The sequence below is a fragment of the Nicotiana attenuata genome, chromosome 7, assembly GCF_001879085.1.
Source record: "Nicotiana attenuata strain UT chromosome 7, NIATTr2, whole genome shotgun sequence".
NCBI classification, from domain to species: Eukaryota; Viridiplantae; Streptophyta; class Magnoliopsida; order Solanales; family Solanaceae; genus Nicotiana; species Nicotiana attenuata.
In genome coordinates this window covers 62,124,808-62,147,066 of record NC_031995.1, presented here as the reverse complement: position 1 = coordinate 62,147,066, position 22,259 = coordinate 62,124,808, and the positions used below count along the sequence as shown (strand labels likewise).

The following is a 22,259-nucleotide window of genomic DNA, read 5'->3' as shown; positions in this document are numbered from 1 at the left end:
GTCGAGTTTTTTATCTTATCCCTTGAAAAATCCCCATGTAATCTGTCACGTTTTCTTGTAGTGTTCAGGTTTTTATTTTTACATGAAGAGTGGCTAATTTTTGCTTACTTTTAAGTGTGGCTAATTTTCAAATAGCAGTTATAAATTAGGCTATTTCCAATTTTTTCGCAACTATATAGTTTGTACGAGCAATCATAGCATAGTAACCTGAATTCGGGGAAGTGCACAGTTAGCCACTAATTAGAGATGTCTTTACTTTTTAGCCACTGTTTAAAATATTTTTACTCTTTAGCCAGTGCTTGATAAATTTTTACCGGCCCGAACGAAAATACCCCTATGCTAGACATGGGTGCTGTGTAAATATTAAGGACATGGTGTCCTTAACTTCATAAATGCAGTGCAAATATTAAGGAAAAAATATCCCGTATTTGCACCTTGCGTTGTTAAATATTAGGACACCATGTCCTTAACTTCATTGTGCAGTGTAAATATTAAGGACATGACGTCCTTAACTCCATGATTATAGTGTAAATATTAAGGATATAATGTCCTTAACTTGTATTTGCACCTTCTGTTGTTAACTTTAGGACCTCATGTCCTTAACTTCATATGTGAAGTGTAAATGTTAAGGACATGGTGTTCTTAACTTCATGTGTACCGTGTAAATGTTAAAGGTAGTGTCATTAACTTTATGAGTATTGTGTAAATATTAAGGACATGGCGTCCTTAACTTCATGAACGTTGTGTAAATATTGAGGACAAAGTGTCCTGTATTTGCACCTTCCGTTGGTAAACTTTAGGACATCATGTCCTTAACTTCATATGTGCAGTGTAAATGTTAAGGACATGGCGTCCTTAAGTTCATGCGTTCAGCGTAAATGTTAAGGACATAATGTCTTTAACTTGTATTTGCACCTTATGTTGTTATACTTTAGGACATCATGTCCTTAATTTTATATGTGCAGTATAAGAGTTAAGGACATGGTGTGCTTAACTTCATATGTGCAGTGCAAATGTTAAGGACATAGTGTCCTTAACTTTATGAGTGTTGTGTAAATATTAAGGACATAGTGTCACATTAATCATAGTATAAGACTCACGGGCATGCTTGACACCTACGTATAGATACTCGTCACCATGTCTATACGTCGTACTCAACAATTAACACATAGTAAATAGGACACAACTCCTAATCCCTCAAGCTAAGGTTAGACCAAACACCTACCTCGGTGCCACGAACATAATTCAAGTCTCAACTACCGCTTTACCTCTTATTTTCACCACCAACTCGCTTGTATCTAGCCACAATTTAATTAATACCATTAATAAATGCTAAATGAATCAATTCTAATGCATGAAAATGGGTTTTCAAATGTTTTTCCCAAAAAGTCAAAAATCGGCCCTCGGGACCGCTTGGTCCAAACACAAAATTCGGACCAAAATCCGATTACCCATTCACCCCCGAGCCCGGATATATAATTGGTTTTGGAATTCGACCTCAATTTGAGGTCTAAATCCCCAAATTTCAATGTTCTTAGGTTTTACCCAAATTTCCCAATTCCACCATGAAAACCCTAGATTCTAGGATGAAATCTTGTAAAAAGAAGTTAAGAAGTGAAAGAAATGAGTTTAAATCACTTACACGTGTTTTGGGGAAGAAAGAGTGTTCGAAAAATCGCCCCTTATGTTTTAGGTTTCTGAAAATGGAAAAATAGCTGAAAGGTCCCGTTTATATACTCTTCTCAGACCCTCACTGACCGCATAAAAAGGATTGCAGCCGCGGAGCTCCACCCCGGACCGCAAAATATCTAGCGCGGCCGCGAAGGCTTGGCCTTACTCACCGCGGACCGCATAAATCCCACCGTGGTCGCGAGAAATCACTGCGGACCGCAAAGCCGGGTTCAGAGACCTGCAACTTCTCTGAACCTGCAACAGTTATTTTCTAAGGCTAAATGCACTCTGTGGCCTATCCAAAACTCACCTGAGCCCTCGGGGCTCCAAACCAAACATGCACGCAAGTCCAAAAGCATCATACGGACTTGCTTGTGCGGTCAAATCATCAAAATAACATCAATAACCATGAATTTAGCATCAAAATCAAAGAAAAATCTCATGAATTCTTAAGTTCAAATTTTAACAACCGATGGTCCGATTCACATCATTTCAAGTCCATTTCTTACCAAATTTTACAGGCTCAACTCAAATCACATATAAGACCTGTACCGGATCCGGAACCAAAATACGGGCCCGATACCATCAAATTCAATTACATTCAAATTTCCAAAACTCTAAAAATTTTAGTTAAACAATTTTCTTCAAAAATTCATTTCTCGGGCTGGGGACCTCGGAATTCGATTCCGGGCATACGCCCAAGTCCCATATTTTCTTACGGACCCTCCGAGACCATCAAATTACGGGTCCGGGTCCGTTTACACAAAATGTTGACCGAAGTCAACCTAAATTCATTTTAAAAGCAAAACTCATCATTTTTCATAGATTTTTACATAATGGCTTTCAGGATACACGCCCGGACTGCGCACGCAAATCGAGGTGAGACAAAAAGGTAGTTTTAAGGCCTTGGAACACAGAGTTTATTTTCAAAACAAGTGATGACCGTTTGGGTCATCACATCCTCCACCTCTAAAACAACCGTTCGTCCTCGAACGGACATAAGAAGGAAGTACCTGAGTCGGAGAAAAGATGGGGATATCGGCTCCGCATATCAAACTCAGACTCCCAGGTCGATGCCTCAGCAGGCTGACCTCTCAACTAAACACGAACAGAAGGGAAACTCTTCGATCTCAACTTACGAACCTGCCGGTCTAGAATAGCTACCGGCTCCTCCTCATAGGACAAGTCCTTGTCCAACTGGGCAGTGCTGAAATCTAACACGTGGGAAGGATCGCCGTGATACTTCCGAAGCATGGACACGTGAAACACTGGATGCACGGCTGATAAGCTCGGCGGCAATGCAAGTTTATAAGCCACCTCCCCCACTCGATCAAGAATCTTAAACGGGCCAATGAACCTAGGGCTAAGCTTGCCCTTCTTTCCAAATCTCATCACGCCCTTCATAGGCGACACCAGAAGCAACACTCGCTCGCCGACCATGAATGCCACATCACGAACCTTACGGTCGGCATAACTCTTTTGCCTGGATTGAGATGTATGAAGCCTATCCTGAATGATCCTGACCTTGTCCAAGGCATCCTGTACTGGATCCGTACCCAACAACTGAGCCTCTCCCGGCTCAAACCACCCAACTGGCGACCGACAACGCCTACCATATAAAGCCTCATAGGGAGCCATCTGAATGCTCGACCGGTAACTGTTGTTGTAGGCAAACTCCGCTAAAGGCAAAAACTGATCCCGCGAGCCTCCAAAGTCAATAACGCAAGCCCGGAGCATGTCCTCCAAAATCTGAATAGTACGCTCGGACTACCCGTCCGTCTGAGGATGAAATGCTGTGCTCAACTCAACCCGTGTGCCCAACTCACGGTGAACTGCCCTCCAGAAATGCGAGGTAAACTACGTACCTCGGTCCGAAATGATAGACACGGGCACACCATGAAGGCGAACAATCTCCCGGATATAGATCTCAACTAACCTCTCAGAAGAATAGGAGATTGCCATAGGAATGAAATGCGTTGACTTGGTCAGTCTATCAACAATAACCCACACTGTATCAAACTTCCTCTGAGTTCGTGGGAGTCCAATAACAAAGTCCATAGTGATACGTTCCCACTTTCACTCAGGAATCTCAATCTTCTGGAACAAACCACCAGGTCTCTGATGCTCGTACTTTACCTGCTGACAATTCAAACACCGAGCCACATATGCAACAATATCCTTCTTCATCCTCTTCACCAATAATGCTGCTACAAATCCTGATACATCTTAGCGGCGCTCGATGAATAGAGTACCAGGAACTATGGTCCTCCTCTAAAATCAACTCTCGAAGTCCATCCACATTAGGCACACAAATACGACCCTGCGTCCTCAAAACTCCATCATCCCCCAACTGTGACCTGCTTGGCACCGTGCTGCACCGTGTCCTTTAGGACACACAAATGGGGATCATCATACTGCCGATCTCGAATACGCTCCGATAATGAAGAACGAGCGACTGTGAAAGATAACACACGGCTGGGCTCAGAGACATCCAACCTCACGAACTGATTTTCCAAAGCCTGAACATCCAAAGCAAGCGAACTCTCACCAACCGAAATATACGCAAGACTGCCCATACTGGCTGACTTTCTACTCAAAGCATCGGCCACCATATTGGCCTTCCCCGGATGGTATAAGATGGTGATATCATAGTCCTTTAGTAGCTCCAACCACCTTCTCTGCCTCAAATTTAGCTCCTTCTGCTTGAACAAGTATTTCAACCTCTTGTGATCCGTGAACACCTCGCATGACACGCCATACAGATAATGCCTCCAAATCTTCAACACGTGAACAATGGCTGCTAACTCCAAATCATGAACCGGATAGTTCTTCTCATGAATCTTCAACTGCCGCAAAGCATAAGCAATGACCTTGCCATCCTGCATCAACATCGCACCAAGTCCAATACGAGATGCGTCACAATAAACTGTATATGGCCCTGAACCTATGGGCAAAACCAACATTGGCGCCGTAGTCAAAGCTGTCTTGAGCTTCTGAAAGCTCGCCTCACACTCGTCTGACCACCTGAACTGGGCACCCTTCTGGGTCAACCTGGTCATAGGGGATGCTATAGATGAAAACCCCTCCACAAACCGACGGTAATAGCCTGCCAAACCCAAGAAACTCTGGATCTCTGTAGCTGATGCGAGTTTAGGCCAGTTCTTGACTGCCTCTATCTTCTTCGGATCCACCTGAATACCCTCTGCTGAAACAACGTGACCCAAGAATGCAACTGAACTCAACCAGAACTCATATTTCAAAAACTTAGCATACAACTGACTATCTTTCAAAGTCTGAAGAACCACTCTCAAGTGCTGCTCATCCTCCCGGCTACGGGAATAAATCAAAATATCATCAATGAAGACGATCACAAAGGAATCCAAATAAGGCCTGAAAACTTGGTTCATCAAATCCATGAAAGCTGCCGGGGCATTTGTAAATTCGAATGACATCACCAAGAACTCATAATGCTCGTACCGAGTGCGGAAAGCTGTCTTAGGGACATCGGATGCCCTAATCCTCAACTGATGGTAGCCCGATCTCAAGTCGATCTTAGAAAACACTTGGGCACCCTGAAGCTGGTCAAACAAATCGTCAATCCTCGGCAATGGGTACTTATTCTTGATTGTGACCTTGTTCAATTGCCGGTAATCTATACACATCCTCATCGATCCGTCCTTCTTCTTAACAAACAATACTGGCGCACCCCAAGGCGAGACACTAGGGCTAATGAAGCCTTTATCAAGAAAGTCTTGCAACTGCTCCTTCAATTCTTTCAACCCAGGCGGGGCCATACGATACGGCGTAATAGAAATGGACTGAGTGCCCGGAGCCAAATCAATGCAGAAGTCAATATCCCTGTCGGGTGGCATACCCGGCAGGTCTGAAGGGAAAACCTTAGGAAACTCACGAACAACAGGCACAGAATTCATAGAAGGAACCTCAGCACTAGAATCACGAACATATGACAAATAGGCCAAACACCCCTTCTCGACCATACGCCGAGCCTTTATATATGAGATAACACGACGGGTATAATGACCAGGAGTTCCTCTCCACTCTAAACGAGGCAACCCCGGCAAGGCTAAGGTCACAGTCTTGGCATGACAGTCCAAGATAGCGTGGTAAGGTGATAGCCAGTCCATCCCCAATATGACATCAAAATCAACCATATCCAAAAGTAATAGGTCTACTCGGGTATCAAAACCCCCAATCACTACTATACAAGAACGATGGACACGATCTACCACAATAGAATCACCCACCGGTGTAGATACATATATGTGAGCACTCAAAGAATCACTAGGCATAACCAGATACGGTGCAAAAATAAGATGACACATAGGAGTATGTAGACGCTGGATCAAATAGAACTGAAGCATCTCTACTACAAACCAGAACAATACCTGTGATAACTGCATCAGAAGCCTAAGCCTCAGACCTGGCTGGAAGGGCATAACATCGGGGCTGGGTCCTACCACTTTGAACTATATCCCTAGGACGGCCTCTTGCTGGCTGGCCTCCACCTCTAGCGGCCTGACCTCCACCTCTAGTACCTCTACCTCTACCTCTGGCACCTCTACCTCCACCTCTTGCTGGCTGAACGGGCTGTGGAACACTCGGTGCCTGAACCACGGCACGGGAACCCTAGTGCTGAGAACTGCTCGACGCTCGAGGGCAAAATTTAGCGATATGCCTCATGTCGCCACAAGTAAAACAGGCCCTCGGCTGCTGGGGCTGACGACCCTGAAAACTCTGAAGCGGAGGTGCACTGATAGGAGCTGGCGGTGCATGGTAGGACTGTTGATTAGAATATTGCATATGAGAACCACGGCCACTTGAAGCACCGTGAGAAACCTGAAGTGCTGACTGAAAAGGCCTAGGAGGATGGCCTCTACCAAAGAATCCCTGCCTCCAGATGAGGCACCACTGAATCTGCCTGAATGACGAGGCCTCTTGTCAGACCCCTGACCGCTCCCTTGTGACAGAACCATCTCAACTCTCCTGGCCACATTGGCCGCCTACTGAAAAGAAATCTCATTCCCCGTCTCCTTAGCCATCTGCAATCGAATAGGCTGAATGAGTTCCTCAATGAAACTCCTCACTCTCTCTTTCTCAGTGGGAAGTATAAGAAGAGCCTGACGGGCCAAGTCAATAAATCTGGTCTCGTACTGAGTAACAGTCATAGAACCCTACTGGAGACGCTCAAACTACCTCCGATAGTTCTCCCTCTGAGTGATAGGAAGAAACTTCTCCAAGAATAGCTGAGAAAACTGATCCCAAGTCAGAGCTGGTGACCCAGCTGGCCTAGCCAAACAATAATCTCTCCACCAAGCCTTGTCGGGTCCAGACAGTTGAAAAATAGCGAAATCGACCCTATTGGTCTCCACTATCCCCATGTTCCTGAGAACCTCATGACAGCTGTCTAAATAATCCTGGGGATCCTTAGAAGATGCACCGCTGAAAGTAATAGTGAAGAGCTTGGTGGACCTGTCCAATCTCCACAAGGCATCAGCAGACATAGCTGCTCCATCACCGGTCTGAGCTACCACACCCGGCTGAACTGCTCCAACTGGCTGAGCTGTTGGAGTCTGAAACTGGGGAGCCATCTGCTCCGGAGTGCGGGTAGCGGAAGTCTGTGCTCCTCCTCCAGCCTGAGAGACAGCTGGTGCTACAAGTAACCCTGCCCGAGTGACACTCTCAATAAGGCCCACTAGACGGACCAGAGCATCCTGAAGTATTGAGGTAGCAATGAACCACTCTAGGACCTGAGCTGGGCCCACCGGAACTGCCTAGGCCGGAACCTCATCATCAAACTCAACCTGAGGCTCCGCCGCTGGTGATGCTGTTCTGGCTGGGCTCTGCCCCTGCCTCAGCCTCTAGCACGGCCTCGCCCTCGCCCTCTGCCCCTCGTGGGAGCTGCTGCTAGGGGCTCGGGCAGCTGATCAGCGGATGAAGAAGCGCGTGTTCTCTCTGTCTGCGAAAGAACAGAGTAGACGTTCAATTAGCATTGAGAAACCAAACCGCACGACAGGAAGGAATAGATGTGAAGTTTTTCCTAACTCTGTAGCCTCTGGGGGATAGATAAAGACGTCTCCGTACCGATCCCTCAGACTCTACTAAGCTTGTCCGTGAATTGTGAGACCTAAGTAACCTGGCTTTGATACCAACTTGTCATGACCCGGATTTCCCACCCTCGGGAGTCGTGATGGCGCCTACTAGTGAAAGCTAGGCAAGCCAACCATTTGTACTTTTTACCTTTTTCCCATTTTAATCCTCTAACAATTAAGAACCAACATTAAATAATCAGCGGAATCTAATAAGCGGAAGACTGAAATACAATATTTTAACAATGATGCCAATACCGATCCATAACATAAACTACCCAGAACTAGTGTCACAATTTCATAGACTGTCTAAGAATGCTACAAATAAGGGTCCGAAAGATAAATACAACGCTATCTCTGAAATACATAAAAGAAATAGAATGAAAGGATAGAAGGAGACGCCAAGGCTTGCGGATGCCTGCAGGACTACCTCGATCCCCGAATGAACTAAAGGCAGCAACCCAAAGCTAAGGTCCGTATGCTTCAGTACCGGGATCTGCACAAAAGAGTGCAGAGTGTAGTATCAGCACAACCGACCCCATGTGCTGGTAAGTGCCTAGCCTAGCCTCGGCGAAGTAGTGTCGAGGCTAGGACCAGACTACCAAATAAACCTGTGCAGTTGAATCATGTACATCGAAAAATAAAGGCAGATATTTACAGTTAAAGATGGAAGGGGAAAAGCATGTTGCGGGGAGTATCAGATAACAACAGAATACCAGAGAGGAATGTAAACAAAACCAAAATTCAATTGCTAACAAGAATAAGAAACAAACACAATATTCACTTTCATCTCTTTCTTGTTGCAGGCGTGCAACCCGATCCCATTTCAAATATCTCGTTGCAAGCGTGCAACCCGATCCTATTTCATATATCTTGTTGCAGGTGTGCAACCCGATCCCATTTTATTTATCTTGTTGCAAGCGTGCAACCCGATCCCATTTCATTTATCTTATTGCAGGCATGCAACCCGATGCCATTTTAAATATTACCGTGGCGGCGTGCCACCCGCTCCCATTCATATATCCTATTGCAGACGTGCAACCCGATCCCATTTCAAATAAACATCAATCACAAAAGAATCCCGGCAAGGGAACAAGAGTATAACAAAAATCATATCCCGGCAAGGGCAACAATATCAAAAGCAATAACATCCCGGCAAGGGAGATAACATTAAAAGCAACAACATCCCGGTGAGGGAGATAACATTAAAAGCAACAACATCCCGACAAGGGAGACAATATCATAATCCTCTTCTTTTTTTCACATTTACTTCACAACTCAATTCACAACTTGAGCCAATGCTCTATAATGCTTAATTGCCAATAATTCTTCCAAAAATCACTTTGCAACTTGAGCCAACTCATCAAGGTTCAATTACCAATATTACTACCACAAGCCTCGTTCAACAATAGAAATTCTCACATGAGGCATGAAAAATACAAAACGGGGTCACATTAATCATAGTATAAGATTCACGGGAATGCTTGACACCAACGTATAGATACTCGTTACCATGCCTATACGTCGTACTCAACAATTAACACATAGAAAATATGACACAACTCCTAATCCCTCAAGCTAAGGTTAGACCAAACACTTACCTCGATGCCACAAACACAATTCAAGCCTCAACTACCGCTTTACCTCTTGTTTCCACCATCGACTCTCTTGTATCTAGCCACAATTTAATTAATACCATTAATAAATGCTAAATGAATCAATTCTAATGCATGAAAATGGGTTTTCAAATGTTTTCCCCAAAAAGTCAAAAATCGACCCCCGGGCCCGCTTGGCCCAAACCCGAAATTCGGACCAAAACCCGATTACCATTTATCCCCGAGCCCGGATATAGGTTTTGGAATCCGACCTCAATTTGAGGTCTAAATACCCAAATTTCAATATTCTTAGGTTTTACCCAAAATTCCCAATTCCACCATGAAAACCCTAGATTCTAGGATGAAATCTTGTAAAAAGAAGTTAAGAAGTGAAAGAAATGAGTTTAAAATCACTTACTTGTGCTTTGGGGAAGAAAGAGTGTTTGAAAAATCGCCCCTTATGTTATAGGTTTCTGAAAATGGAGAAAATAACTGAAAGGTCCCGTTTATATACTCCTCTCAGAGCCTCACTGCGGACCGCATAAAAGGATTACGGCCGCGGAGCTCCACCGCGGACCGAAAAATATCGAGCGCGGCCGCGAAGGCTTGGCCTTACTCACCGCGGACCTCATAAATCCCACAGCGGTCGCGAGAAATCACTGCGGACCGCAAAGCCGGGTTCAGAGACCTGCAACTTCTCTGAACCTGCAACAGTTATTTTCTAAGTCTAAATGCACTCTGTGGCCTATCCAAAACTCACACGAGCCCTCGGGGCTCCAAAACAAACATGCACGCAAGTCCAAAAGCATCACACGGACTTGCTTGTGCGGTCAAAGCATCAGAATAACATCAATAACCATGAATTTAACATCAAAATCAAAGAAAAATCTCATGAACTCTTAAGTTCAACCAATGGTCCGATCCACGTCATTTCAAGTCCGTTTCTTACCAAATTTTACATGCTCAACTTAAATCACATATAAGACCTGTACCGGGCTCCGGAACCGAAATACGGGCCCGATACCATCAAATTAAATTACATTCAAATTTACAAAAACTCTAAGAATTTCAGTTAAACAATTTTCTTCAAAAATTCATTTCTCGGGCTTGGGACCTTGGAATTTGATTCCGGGCATACGCCCAAGTCCCATATTTTCCTACGGACCCTCCGGGACCGTCAAATCACGGGTCTGGGTCCGTTTACCCAAAGTGTTGAACGAAGTCAACCTAAATTCATTTTAAAAGCAAAACTCATCATTTTTCACAGATTTTCACATAATGGTTTTCCGTATACACGCCCGGACTGGGCATGCAAATCGGGGTGAGACAAAAAGGAGGTTTAAGGCCTCAGAACACAGAATTTATTTCCAAAACAAGTGATGACCTTTTGGGTCATCACAAACTTCTTAAATTTTCAAAAATTTTGGCAGAGTCTCCCCTGTAAATTGGACTATCCAAAAAAATATTCCTGTCACAAATACCACAATTACACCAACCACAACCAAATATACTATAACAGGCCATTCATAGGCACCATATTAGTTTATAAACTAATTACCCACACTCCGGCAAGGAGGTACCTCAATAACCAACCAAAATTTAAAGCACAACACTTCAACAAAAAGTAAACAACTTTAATGAATTAAATATACTCTGTCATGGTAATAAATTATTTAATAACTGAATATACTCTAACACAAACTAAATTACTTCACAACTAAGTATAATCTAGCAAGGGCAAAAACACATGTTAACTTATATTTAATAAATGAGATATAAATGTCAAGCCAAACCTAGGTTCACATACCTGTTCCTCAAATAAAAAAGGATACTTCTTTTTCATATCTTCCTCGACCTTCTACATAGCCTCTTTTGAATCATGATTACTCCACAAAACTTTTACCGATGCTATATCTTTTGTTCTCAACTTTCTTACTTGCCTATCGAGAATTTCTATAGGTACCTCTTCATAAGTCAATCTTTCTTTAATTTCTATGGTGTCCACAAGTATTACATGCGGCTCATCATAAATGTACTTTCTAAGCATAGACAAATGAAAGACAGGATGAACAGAGGACAAATCAACGGGCAACGCTAGTTCATAAGCCACTTTTCCCTTCTTTTCTATAATCTCATAAGGTCCGATAAACCTAGGACTAAGTTTCCCTTTCTTACCAAACCTCATAACTCCTTTCATTGGTAAAACACCTTGTCACCAACCATGAACTCTAAGTCACGATGCCTCTTATCAGAATAGGACTTTTGACGACTCTGAGCCGCTTTTAGTCTTTCTCTGATTAGCTGGACTTTCTCTAAGGCCTCACAAACAAACTCTGGACCAACCAAAGGCACCTCTGCTGGTTCAAACCAACCCACTGGAGACCTATATCTTCGCCCATACAACGCTTATAAAGAGCCATACCAATGTTGTCCTGATAGATGTTATTGTAAGCAAATTCTATAAGTGGCAAGTGATCATCCCAATTACCTCCAAAATATATCACACATGCTCGCAACATATCTTCGAGAGTCTGAATGGTCATTTTTGCCGGACCATCGGTCTGTGGATGGAAAGCGGTGCTCAAATAGACCTTGGTGCCTAATCTTTTTTGAAATACCTTCCAAAAATGCGCCGTGAACTGAGGGCCTCTGTCAGATATGATTGAAACTAGAGGACCATGCAATCAGACTATTTCTTTGATGTACAACTGTGCATACTGCTCTGCGAAATCTGTCGTCTTTACTGGTAGGAAATGTGTGTACTTTGTCTGTCGATCTACAATAACCCAAGTTGAATCATGCTTAAGGTATGCGCGAGGCAGACCTACTACAAAATTCTTATTAATCATCTCCCATTTCAATTGTGGTATCTCTATATCCTGAGCTAGGCCACCAGGCCTCTGATGCTCGGCTTTGACTTACTGGCAATTCAAACATTTGGCCACATAATCTGCTACTTGATTCTTCATGCCTTTCCACCAATACAACTCTTTCAAGTCCAGATAGATTTTGGTAGCACCTGGGTGGATAGAGTACCTCGAACTGGGAGCTTCTTCCATTATGATCTTCCTAAGCCCATCTGCATCTGGTACACATAACCGATCATTCAACTTCAAAACTCCATCACTTCCTAGAGTGTAAGCAGTGATTTCTTTGTTTCTGACTCCTTCTTGTAACTTTACTAAGTATGGATCTTCGTCCTGCTTAGCCTTAACATACGCAACAAGAGAGGATTGCACTAAGGCATAAGCAGTTATACCTCCTTCTTCGGTCTCATCCAATTTAATTTCATCATTTGCCAGTTTTTGAATTTCTCGACTTAAAGTTTGCCTTTGTACTGCAAGATGGTCCAAGACACCCGTTGACTTCCTACTAAGTGCATCTGCTACCGCATTAACTTTGCCCAGGTGATAAAGGATATTGATGTCATAATCCTTCAATAGCTCGAGCCACCTTCTCTGTCTCAAATTTAATTCTTTCTGCTTGAAAATGTATTAGAGGCTTTTGTGATATGTAAACACTTCAGAATGCATGCCATAAAGGTAGTGTCGCCATATCTTTAATGCAAACACCACTGTTGCAAGCTCCAAGTCGTATGTGGGATAGTTCTTCTCATGATTCTTTAACTGCCTGGAAGCATAAGCAATAACTTTTCCATCTTGCAGAAGAACACAACCAAGACCAACTCTGGATGCATCACAATACATTGTGAACCCACCCAAACTTGTCGGCAAGGTTAACATAGGTGTTGTGGTCAACCTATTATTTAACTCTTGAAAAATCCGCTCACAAGCGTCTGACCACTAGAACTTAACTGCTTTCTAGGTCAACTTAGTTAGTGGAGCTGCAAGTGAGGAAAATCTTTCTACAAACCTTCTATAGTAGCCAGCTAATCCCAAGAAACTCCTGATTTCGGTTAGCATTGTCAGCCTTGGCTAGTTCTTGACTGCTTCTATCTTCTGAGGGTCTACTTTTATGCCTTCACTAGATACCACGTGGCCTAAGAATGCCATCGACTGCAACCAGAACTCACATTTTGAAAACCTGGCATAGAGCTCATTCTTCTTCAAGGTCTGCAAGGCTATTCTGAGGTGTTCAACATGCTCCTCTTAGAGTATACCAAAATATTGTCTATAAACACGATAATAAAGGTATCAAGGAATGGCTTGAAAACTCTGTTCATGAGGTCCATGAATGCAGCTGGAGCATTTGTCAACCCGAAGGACATTACTAGAAATTCATAGTGCCCGTAGCGAGTTCTAAAGGCTGCTTTAGATATATCCTCTTCTCTGATTCTCAGCTGATGGTACCCCGACCTCAAGTGTATCTTTGAAAAGTACTTTGCACCCTGAAGTTGATCAAATAAATTATCAATTTTGGCCAGTGGGTACTTGTTCTTGATGGTAACTTTATTCAACTGTTGATAGTCGACGCACATCCTGAGAGACCCATCTTTCTTCTTGACAAATAGGACCGGGGCACCCTACGGTGAAACACTAGGCCTGATGAATCCCTTGTCAAGAAGGTTTTTCAACTGTTCCCTCAACTCATTAAGTTTTGTTGGAGCCATCCTATAAGGAGGTATAGATATGGGCTGAGTTCCTGGTATGAGATCGATGCCAAAGTCTATGATTCTTTCAGGGGAAAGTCCGGGAAGGTCATATGGGAAAACTTCTGGAAATTCTCTAACAACTGGCACAGACTGAAGAGCTGGTGGTTTTGATTCTGGATTAATGATGTGAGCCAAATAGGCGAGACACCCCTTATTGATCATTCGTTGTGCCTTATGGTAAGAATAAACTTACCTACAAGCGATGCTAAACTACCCTTCCACTCTAAGACTTCTTCATTTGGAAATTGGAACCTGACTATCTTGGCACGATAATCTAACATGTCATAGCAGGAAGACAACCAATCCATACCCATGATCACATCGAAATCCACCATTTCTAACTCTATGGGATTAGCCTCGGTGTTGTGACCTGGGACCGAGACTATACATCCTCTATAGACTCTTGTGTCTTTCATCGACTCGCCAACTGGAGTAGATACTAGGAATGGCTCATTAAGCTGTTCAGGTTCTAGCCCGAGGTTAATTGCAAAGTATGGAGTCACGTACGAAAACGTTGAACCTGGATCAATTATGGCATAAACGTTATATGAGCAGACTAGAAGTATACCTGTAATAAATTTTGCAGATGCCTCTGCACTTTGCCGATCAGTGTAGCAAACAAACGGGGTTGTCCCCCTCCCTGAGTAACTCAATCTGCACCTCTGCCTGCCCCATGCCTAGTGTGATTATGCAACCACGAGCCTGAGGTAGTACAACTGTAGTAGCTGAGGAACTAGAAGGACGAGTTGATCCCCCACTGAAATTACGTTGCAACTTTGGATAGTTGGCCTTTATATGACCAATGTCTCCGCAATGATAGCAACCATGAAACCCGAGCTTGCACTGGTCTGAATGTTGCCGCTTACATGTACTACAAAGACCTTGTTGTTCTGAATGTTGCTCAACATGACTCTACCTATATGAGGATGGTGTCCTAAAATTCTAATTCTTGCGAGACTGGTTTCCATAACTCTGAGTACGTCTGAAAGAAGACCCACCACCTGACTGATGAATGGACTAGTTGGTAATGACTCCTTATTGAAGGAACCCCTTCCTCCTCCGCTGGATGTACCATTAAACCCGCCCGCTATCCGGGCTTTCTTGTTATGCTCTTTTTCTTCTCTCCTTTGTTGTTAGTCTTTTTCTAAGTGCTTGGCGAATCCCACAACAGAGGAGAAAGTTGTCATTCCTACCGTTGCAGCTGATGTCGTATCCTTAATATGGTAAGCCAAACCGCCAATAAACCTGCGGATCGTTGCTTTTTCTGTCTTAACCATGTGAGGAGCATACTTAGCCAAACTTATGAATTCCATGTAGTACTCTTGCACACTTTTGTTCCCTTGCTTAAGCTGCACGAACTCTGTAGCCTTAGCTTCCATATCCTCTTCTGGTATAAAATTAGCCATGAATGTCTCTTCAAATTCTTCCCAAGTAGGCGGACCATCATCTTCATCTCTTTCCTTTTCCCACTTCTCAAACCAAGTGCCAGCCATATCTCTAAGCTGGTAGGCAGCCAACTCCACAGCTTCATCACCAAATTCCTTCATCGCTCGGAGGGCTTTCTTGACACCCTCAAGCCACAACATTGGATCTTCGTCAACTATAGTACCAAGGAACAATAGAGGACTCAGCTTTAAAAATTCATTCACTCTTGAGGACTCAGAATTGTTATGTCTATTTGATTGAGGTGGAAACTCATCTCTTCTCTCGTTTCGGTTGGCCATGAAGGCTTTAAACATCTCCATAGCACTGTTAACAGCATTAAACATCTGACCCACCTCTGGAGATATAGTTATCTGAGCCGGAATTGCTGTTGGGGGTGGCACTGGATCCTAAGGTACTTGCTCATCATGCTCCACCCCTTCTTCATGCTCAAACCGGGGTACTTGAACCCCATTTGTGGATTTACCTTTCCTTTATGAGTTGAAGCCTTCTTAGTTCTACCTTGAGCCACAATAGTAGCAATAGTTTCTTGAGCAACATCTTGATTGTCGGTGTCAGAGTTGCGAGTACGAGCCATTTCTGCGAGTTTTGGAGAAACGAATACATTAGATAATTTCTTAGAGGTAGGCTCTACTACACGATCTAAAGTATGAAAAAAATAAGACTTTTCCTAAATGCTTGTAGCCTCCTACTTATAAGTATGGTGCGCTTCATACCCATAAAAAAGACTCTGCTGACACGGCTTCATAGAGCCCTAGGACTCCATAAACCTGAGGTTCTAATACCAAGTTTGTCACGACCCATTTTCTAAATAAGCCGTGACCGGCACCTGGTCACTAAATTTGACCAAGCGATCCACCTATGCTTATCAAAATTGTTATAACCTAAAACTTTATATGCAACAAGGCAATACTTTAACGAAATACATTTAATTAAATTAAATATCTAAAATAAATCAACTCCAAAAATTTATTCGTAGTAACTACTAAAATATTGCAAATTTATTGTCAAAAACACCTGAATCTTAACCCACCGACTGTGTCTATGAAGCCTCTACTGATAAACTGACGCATTGCTCAGGACATGAGATTTCCTGGCCAGTTCTCTAAGTAAACAAAGAAATAGCTAAATAATGACGACTCAAAGGAGTACTCCACGAACAAAGGCAGAGCTCACCAATAGCACTAGAAGTGAGGGAAGCCCGTAGCCTGCTCGCCTGCACAATCGGTTCCTATGTTGAACCACAGACCAACATAGGTACCCAAAAGAGAACATCAGTACCATCCATTGTACTCAGCGAGTCTCAACGACAGGTGGGGGGGGGGGGGGAATTTTAATAAAATATACATTATGAGCAAAGATTCTAAATGCATAGAAAACATAAAGCTTCAAAGAACAATACTAAAATAATTGCATAATAGCACTTTATAAATATTCGAAAAGAAATTCTTTTCTTTTTCTTTCTTATAGAAAAAATACTTCACTTTATACTTCGGGAGTTCCAACTATCCTGACTTATTCGATCCCAACCTGATCAAATAGGCCCAATCCACGAGGTGCCACTCGCTTCATGGTTATTAGCGCTCATGTATCATACCTTAGCTTGGCTAGGCGAATTCTCAGCAACGAGACCCTCGGCTCGTGTGCTCCCTACTTTGGCACAAGTAGTTTCAGGAAGTCAACGCCTTGATCAGGACCCTCGGCCTAGAAGATGACCCCTTCTTAGAATAGAGGATACTCCAAAAAAAAAAAAATACTTTAATAATAAATTGTTCCGTGTGACCTTGCTAGGATCTAAATCAACTTCTCAACTTTCTTGACCATTCAAGTCTAAATCTTTTCTGGAACATCCTATACATACTCATACTGGTATCCTTAAATGTAAAGCATGGCATAAGAATGAAATAACATTCAAAAGTATTTCTAAAGATTCTTGCTTCTTCATGAATTTTTCAACATGAAAACGACATATAAGAATAATACAAAAATCTGAAAATTTATGCACATATATCAGAATAAATCATCTAAACTTTAACTAGAATAGTTCTAAGCTAATAGATACTCACTCGCTCCAATTAAGTACATATTAACTCTTTTAAGCAATTCGTCAAATAACTTCTATGCGTGCTTTTGTGAGTTAAACCACTTTAGTAAATGGTTATATCAACTCACCTCAAAATTCCTCAAGCCAATACGGCCCCCGTCTAATTTATACTCGTCAAACAATTAATTCTACAACAACCAGTGTATTTTAATTAATTTCAAAGTTTCACCCCTAAACATGGAACTAACTGTATCAACAGAGAAAGAAGGGAATTAACAATTCAATTTTTACCTATTACTACTGTAGGATAATTGACAATAGGAATTTTATATACCTGATTTCAAGAACTAGTGATTTGTAAAGAAACCCAGAACTTTTCGTTACTTGCGTGAATCTATTTCGTGGTTGCCTCTAGCGTCCTGTTTGCTTTGTTTTGTTTAAGGCTTTTTAAGCCTTTTGCCTTTTGAAAGGAAGATACATTTTTTTGTATAAGGCTTTAAGCCTTTGTTTACAACAGCCACTCCATGGGCTTTAGGCAAAATTTTTTTTTTTGACTTAACTAATAATTAATGATACATACTTTTAATAATTAATAATATTAAAATTATTAATATTTTCCTAATTGTATATCCAATTATTTATAAATAGAGAAATAACTCAAAAGTCAATCACAGGGTTTAAATCAGTAATAGAAGTATAATTTAAGGAAAATAAATTAAATTCTATATTTAGGCGTGTCTTGAAACTTTTATATATTTGAGGAGTGTTATATTTTTAAGCATGACTAGCAACATTAGATGTAAGACGGAAAGGAAATTTCATGGATGGGGTAGCAAACAAGGTGATGAATATATATATATATATATATATATATATATATATATATATATATATATATATATATATAAGCAAAAACTAATCTTTTTCAATGGATATGGTTGAAATGGCATATAGGTGAGTCAATATACAATATTTTGAGGAAGATTGGATGTGATGGACTAATTTGATATAAATTCGTAGTTAAAATCGAGTTCAAAAATTCTTTTGCGACACATGTATCACATATTATCTCACACACAGGTATATATGGATATACATGTGATACCCATTTGATACAAATATAATACATATGTGATACAGAAATGATACCCTATGTGATACACATATCATCTTTTTTCATGTTCGTTTTCCACAATGAATTTTCAACTTAAACCACCTCAATACTCTATAAAAATAATCCTAAAACTGATATTTAAACTCCTTAAGATGTATCCAATCTATTCCAACAACACCCACTCAAAAGAAAGTAAAAATTTGACCTTTTTTTGGCTATAAATAGCTAATTGACTAATATAGTAATATTTTATGAATTGATTAATTTCTGTGTTAACTTACTTATGGGTTGACATAACCGATAATTTTCCAATTCTTTTTGACTTTCTCATCTCCAAAATTATTGGCCTTCTTGTTTGGTGATCGCACTTTCTTATACTAACTGCCTAAATTCAAGATGTCAACAACAAAAATAGGAATAACAACTAGACCTTTTTAGTGGAAGCGACAAATGAATCTTGTTAGAGTGAGTGAATCGACTGAAATTACCTTCCCCAAACCAAAAAGAAAAGCAAATCCAACTACTGTGATGAAATTTGGTTACTAGCGATCAATATATTCCAAAAATATAGCATATTAATAGATATATAGAATAAATATATTATAAACTCTATCAATTCAATAGAGAAAACTCTAAAGAGCAATAATTATGTGCGGATTTCTAAATAACATTAATTTTTGATACATTCGACCAAGACTAGCTCCTTACGAGGCCATTCCTTTCAATAACCCGAGCTAAACCAATGGTCATCAATATATGATGCCGTTTCTCTTTTCTTTTTTCCTTTATTTATTTTTGTAATGTCAAACTTGACACTTTGGTCTGCCTAACAGCTTGTTTGGATGGTTGTTACTCGTTGTATCCTATTGTATTGTTATTCCAAAATAATATTTGTTTTAATTGTTTCATTAAAATTGGTTGTATTGCATTATTAAATTCATTGTTCCGGAACAATGAAAAGTCCCCTTTTTTGAAACAACCGATTTGGTGTGGTGGAATTGTTTCCTATTTTTCTTTTCAATTATGTTTTAACTTATTACTCCAATATTCTATTTTACCCTTTACCTTTTTTCTATTTTAACTCCAAATCTCCAACCTATAACCTACTTTGTTTTTTTTCCAGAACTTCTGCCACCAACGTTAAATGTGTTTTGCCGCCTTTGTTTTATTTTTTCTATTAATTTGGTTTTAACTCATTCTAATTAGTTGTGCTCCTTTGTTTTGCCTTCTTCTGTCTCGCTCCTTTGTTATGCTTTCTTAAGGTGTTTTGCCTTCTTCTGTTTTGTTTTTTTAAATTATTTTTATGCATAATTTTTGATAAGTTTAATATTTAAACAGTTGAGGGTATTTTAGTCAACTTATCAGTTACAGTACAGTACGACACAGTCAAACCAAACAGCAAAATATTATTTAACGATGACAAACAATACAATCTATCAAAATATTGTATTTAAAAAACGATACGGTACAATACGATACAATACAATACATACGATAGAGAACAATGATCCAAACGGAGTGTAAGTAAAAGTATATCTTTCCCATGACCTCAAACTTTCTTCCCATCCACGTTTGAGTAGAAAGAGTCGGGTCAAAGCAGAAGCCTCTTAGAAATGAACAAGGCGGGGGAGAAATTAATTTCTTGTTTGAATTCGTCTTCGTCTTCGTCTTCGCCATCCATTCAAGACTCCTTACACCCAACTCATAAATACTAATACCTCTCATCCTATAAGCCAACCAAAAACCCACTTTGGTACTTGTTCTTAATTAATTAGCTAAATCGCCTTGTTCTGTCAAAGAAAGCTCGTCAGAAAATAAATGGAAGATGCTTCGAGCGGTAAACTTGATCAGTCAGGTGCGTTAGCTTTCATAGGAAAGATTGTGGTGGGGGTAATCGTATTTCTATTCCTAGTAGTGATCTTCATATTCTTCCTTCACCTTTACGTCAAGTGGTCCAGGAATCGTCGCCGGCAAGAAGCCAATGGCAGCACAGAGCGCCGCCACAAAGTCAAAGTTCAGGGACTTGACCAATCCATCTTTATAACAATTCCCGTACTTGCATTTGATGCTAAAGAATTCAAATTACATGGAACTCTGGAATGTACTATTTGTCTTTGTGAGGTCACTGAGGGTGAAAAGACAAGATTTTTACCAAATTGTAATCATGGGTTTCATGTTGATTGCATTGACATGTGGTTTCAATGCCATTCCACTTGTCCTCTTTGTCGTAACGAAGTTTCCACGACATCAGAGGTTGAAGCTTCAACAGAGTTGCCGAATTTCCCAACCAATGTGCTGTATTGGGGAAATGAGACTCAAGTTAGCACCTTGTGTAGTAATCCTTGTTTGGGCTCAACAGCATCTACGAGTAATAATCGGCCACATGGAATGTTGGTGATCGATATTCCAGGGCGAATTAGTGAAGAAGAGTCGAAATCTGTAATGCCTGAAAGACTGAGGCGTTTGATGAGGCTTTTGAGCGGGGACAGAAGGGTATTTAGTCCTTCTAGTTCGCAAAATGTAGATATAGAACAAGGAGGTGGTAGAAGCCCGAGCTAGCATAGACTCAGAGATCGATCCAAGAAGTGAGTGTGGTTCCCTTTATATATGCCTGTTTGTAGTACATACTATAATGCATATGTAATTAAGGTATAGATCTAGTTCATTGATTCTTGATGACACTTTGGTGTCTGCATCTTTTAGGTGTCTATATATAGTGGATATATTGTACATGTATAGGCTTCTCTCTGTTTGAGAATAGAGGCAATCTATCTTCTCTTAACAGAAGAGGTTACAAGTATTTTTTGTCAATGTAAGCTGTGAACTTTCATGTATTGTCCGGCTGCTGCAATCTAGATATATAATTTACACCTCACTTGAATTATCTTCGCATGAATTTGGTTTCTTCAGGAAATAGTACTCGTATTTTCTATATTTTTGTAGCAAAGCGTTGAAAGAAATTAGTTGAGCTCATGATCTAGAGTTATTGAATGAAATTGCTACTTAGTTGCTGAATTCAGGCTGCTTAGACCTGCTTTATTTATTGGTTGCTTATTCTTCTCTTTCTCAAGAAACACACACACGCACAGAGAGAGTTGAATGACTTATCAAAGTCACGGGGAATTTCGGTTAAACAATATTGATCCTTCAATGATACAACTGAACCCAGTCGATACGACATACCTTTAGTATTCAACCAAGCTAAAGTATGTCGCCATGACTTTCGGGTTTACTTTTTTGGTGTTTTGGGGTCATGCAATACGAATTTGTACTTATATTTACTTTTTTTGTGCATATAATGTACATGCTAATTTTGTAGAACTTTTTTGACGGATTCCAATTGGCCTGAAATTTCGTAGGTCCACAGGAAATAGCCTAGTGACCAATACTCATTGATTCGCCATGACTTTCAGGTCTATTTTTCGGTGTTTCATGGTCATGCAACACGAATTTGTGGTTATATCTACTTTTTGGTGTGTACTAGTATATGCTGATTTGTAGAATTTCTTTGACGGACTTCGATTGACCCTCCATGGAACTAGCTAAGCTTTGCTAGATCGTTAGCCTATCTTGTGAACAGGTTAAATTTTTATGAACTAAATTTGACACCCCTAAATAACCAGGGGAGAGGAACCAAAGGCAACAACAGGGGCGGAGCTAGAGCTTCTGATGC

The 22,259-nt window shown here is 41.0% G+C and overlaps 1 protein-coding gene across 1 annotated transcript; it reads left to right on the top strand.

Moving 5' to 3' along the window:
* On the top strand, positions 20,168-21,518 carry LOC109230505 (RING-H2 finger protein ATL3-like). Its single transcript, XM_019395996.1, has one exon. The coding sequence runs from the start codon at positions 20,405-20,407 to the stop codon at positions 21,143-21,145; it is 741 nt and encodes a 246-aa protein (XP_019251541.1). The 5' UTR covers positions 20,168-20,404; the 3' UTR covers positions 21,146-21,518.

Coding starts and splice junctions, on each gene's coding strand:
- LOC109230505 (XM_019395996.1), top strand. CDS start 20,405: ATGGAAGATGCTTCGAGCGGTAAACTTGATCAGTCAGGTGCGTTAGCT.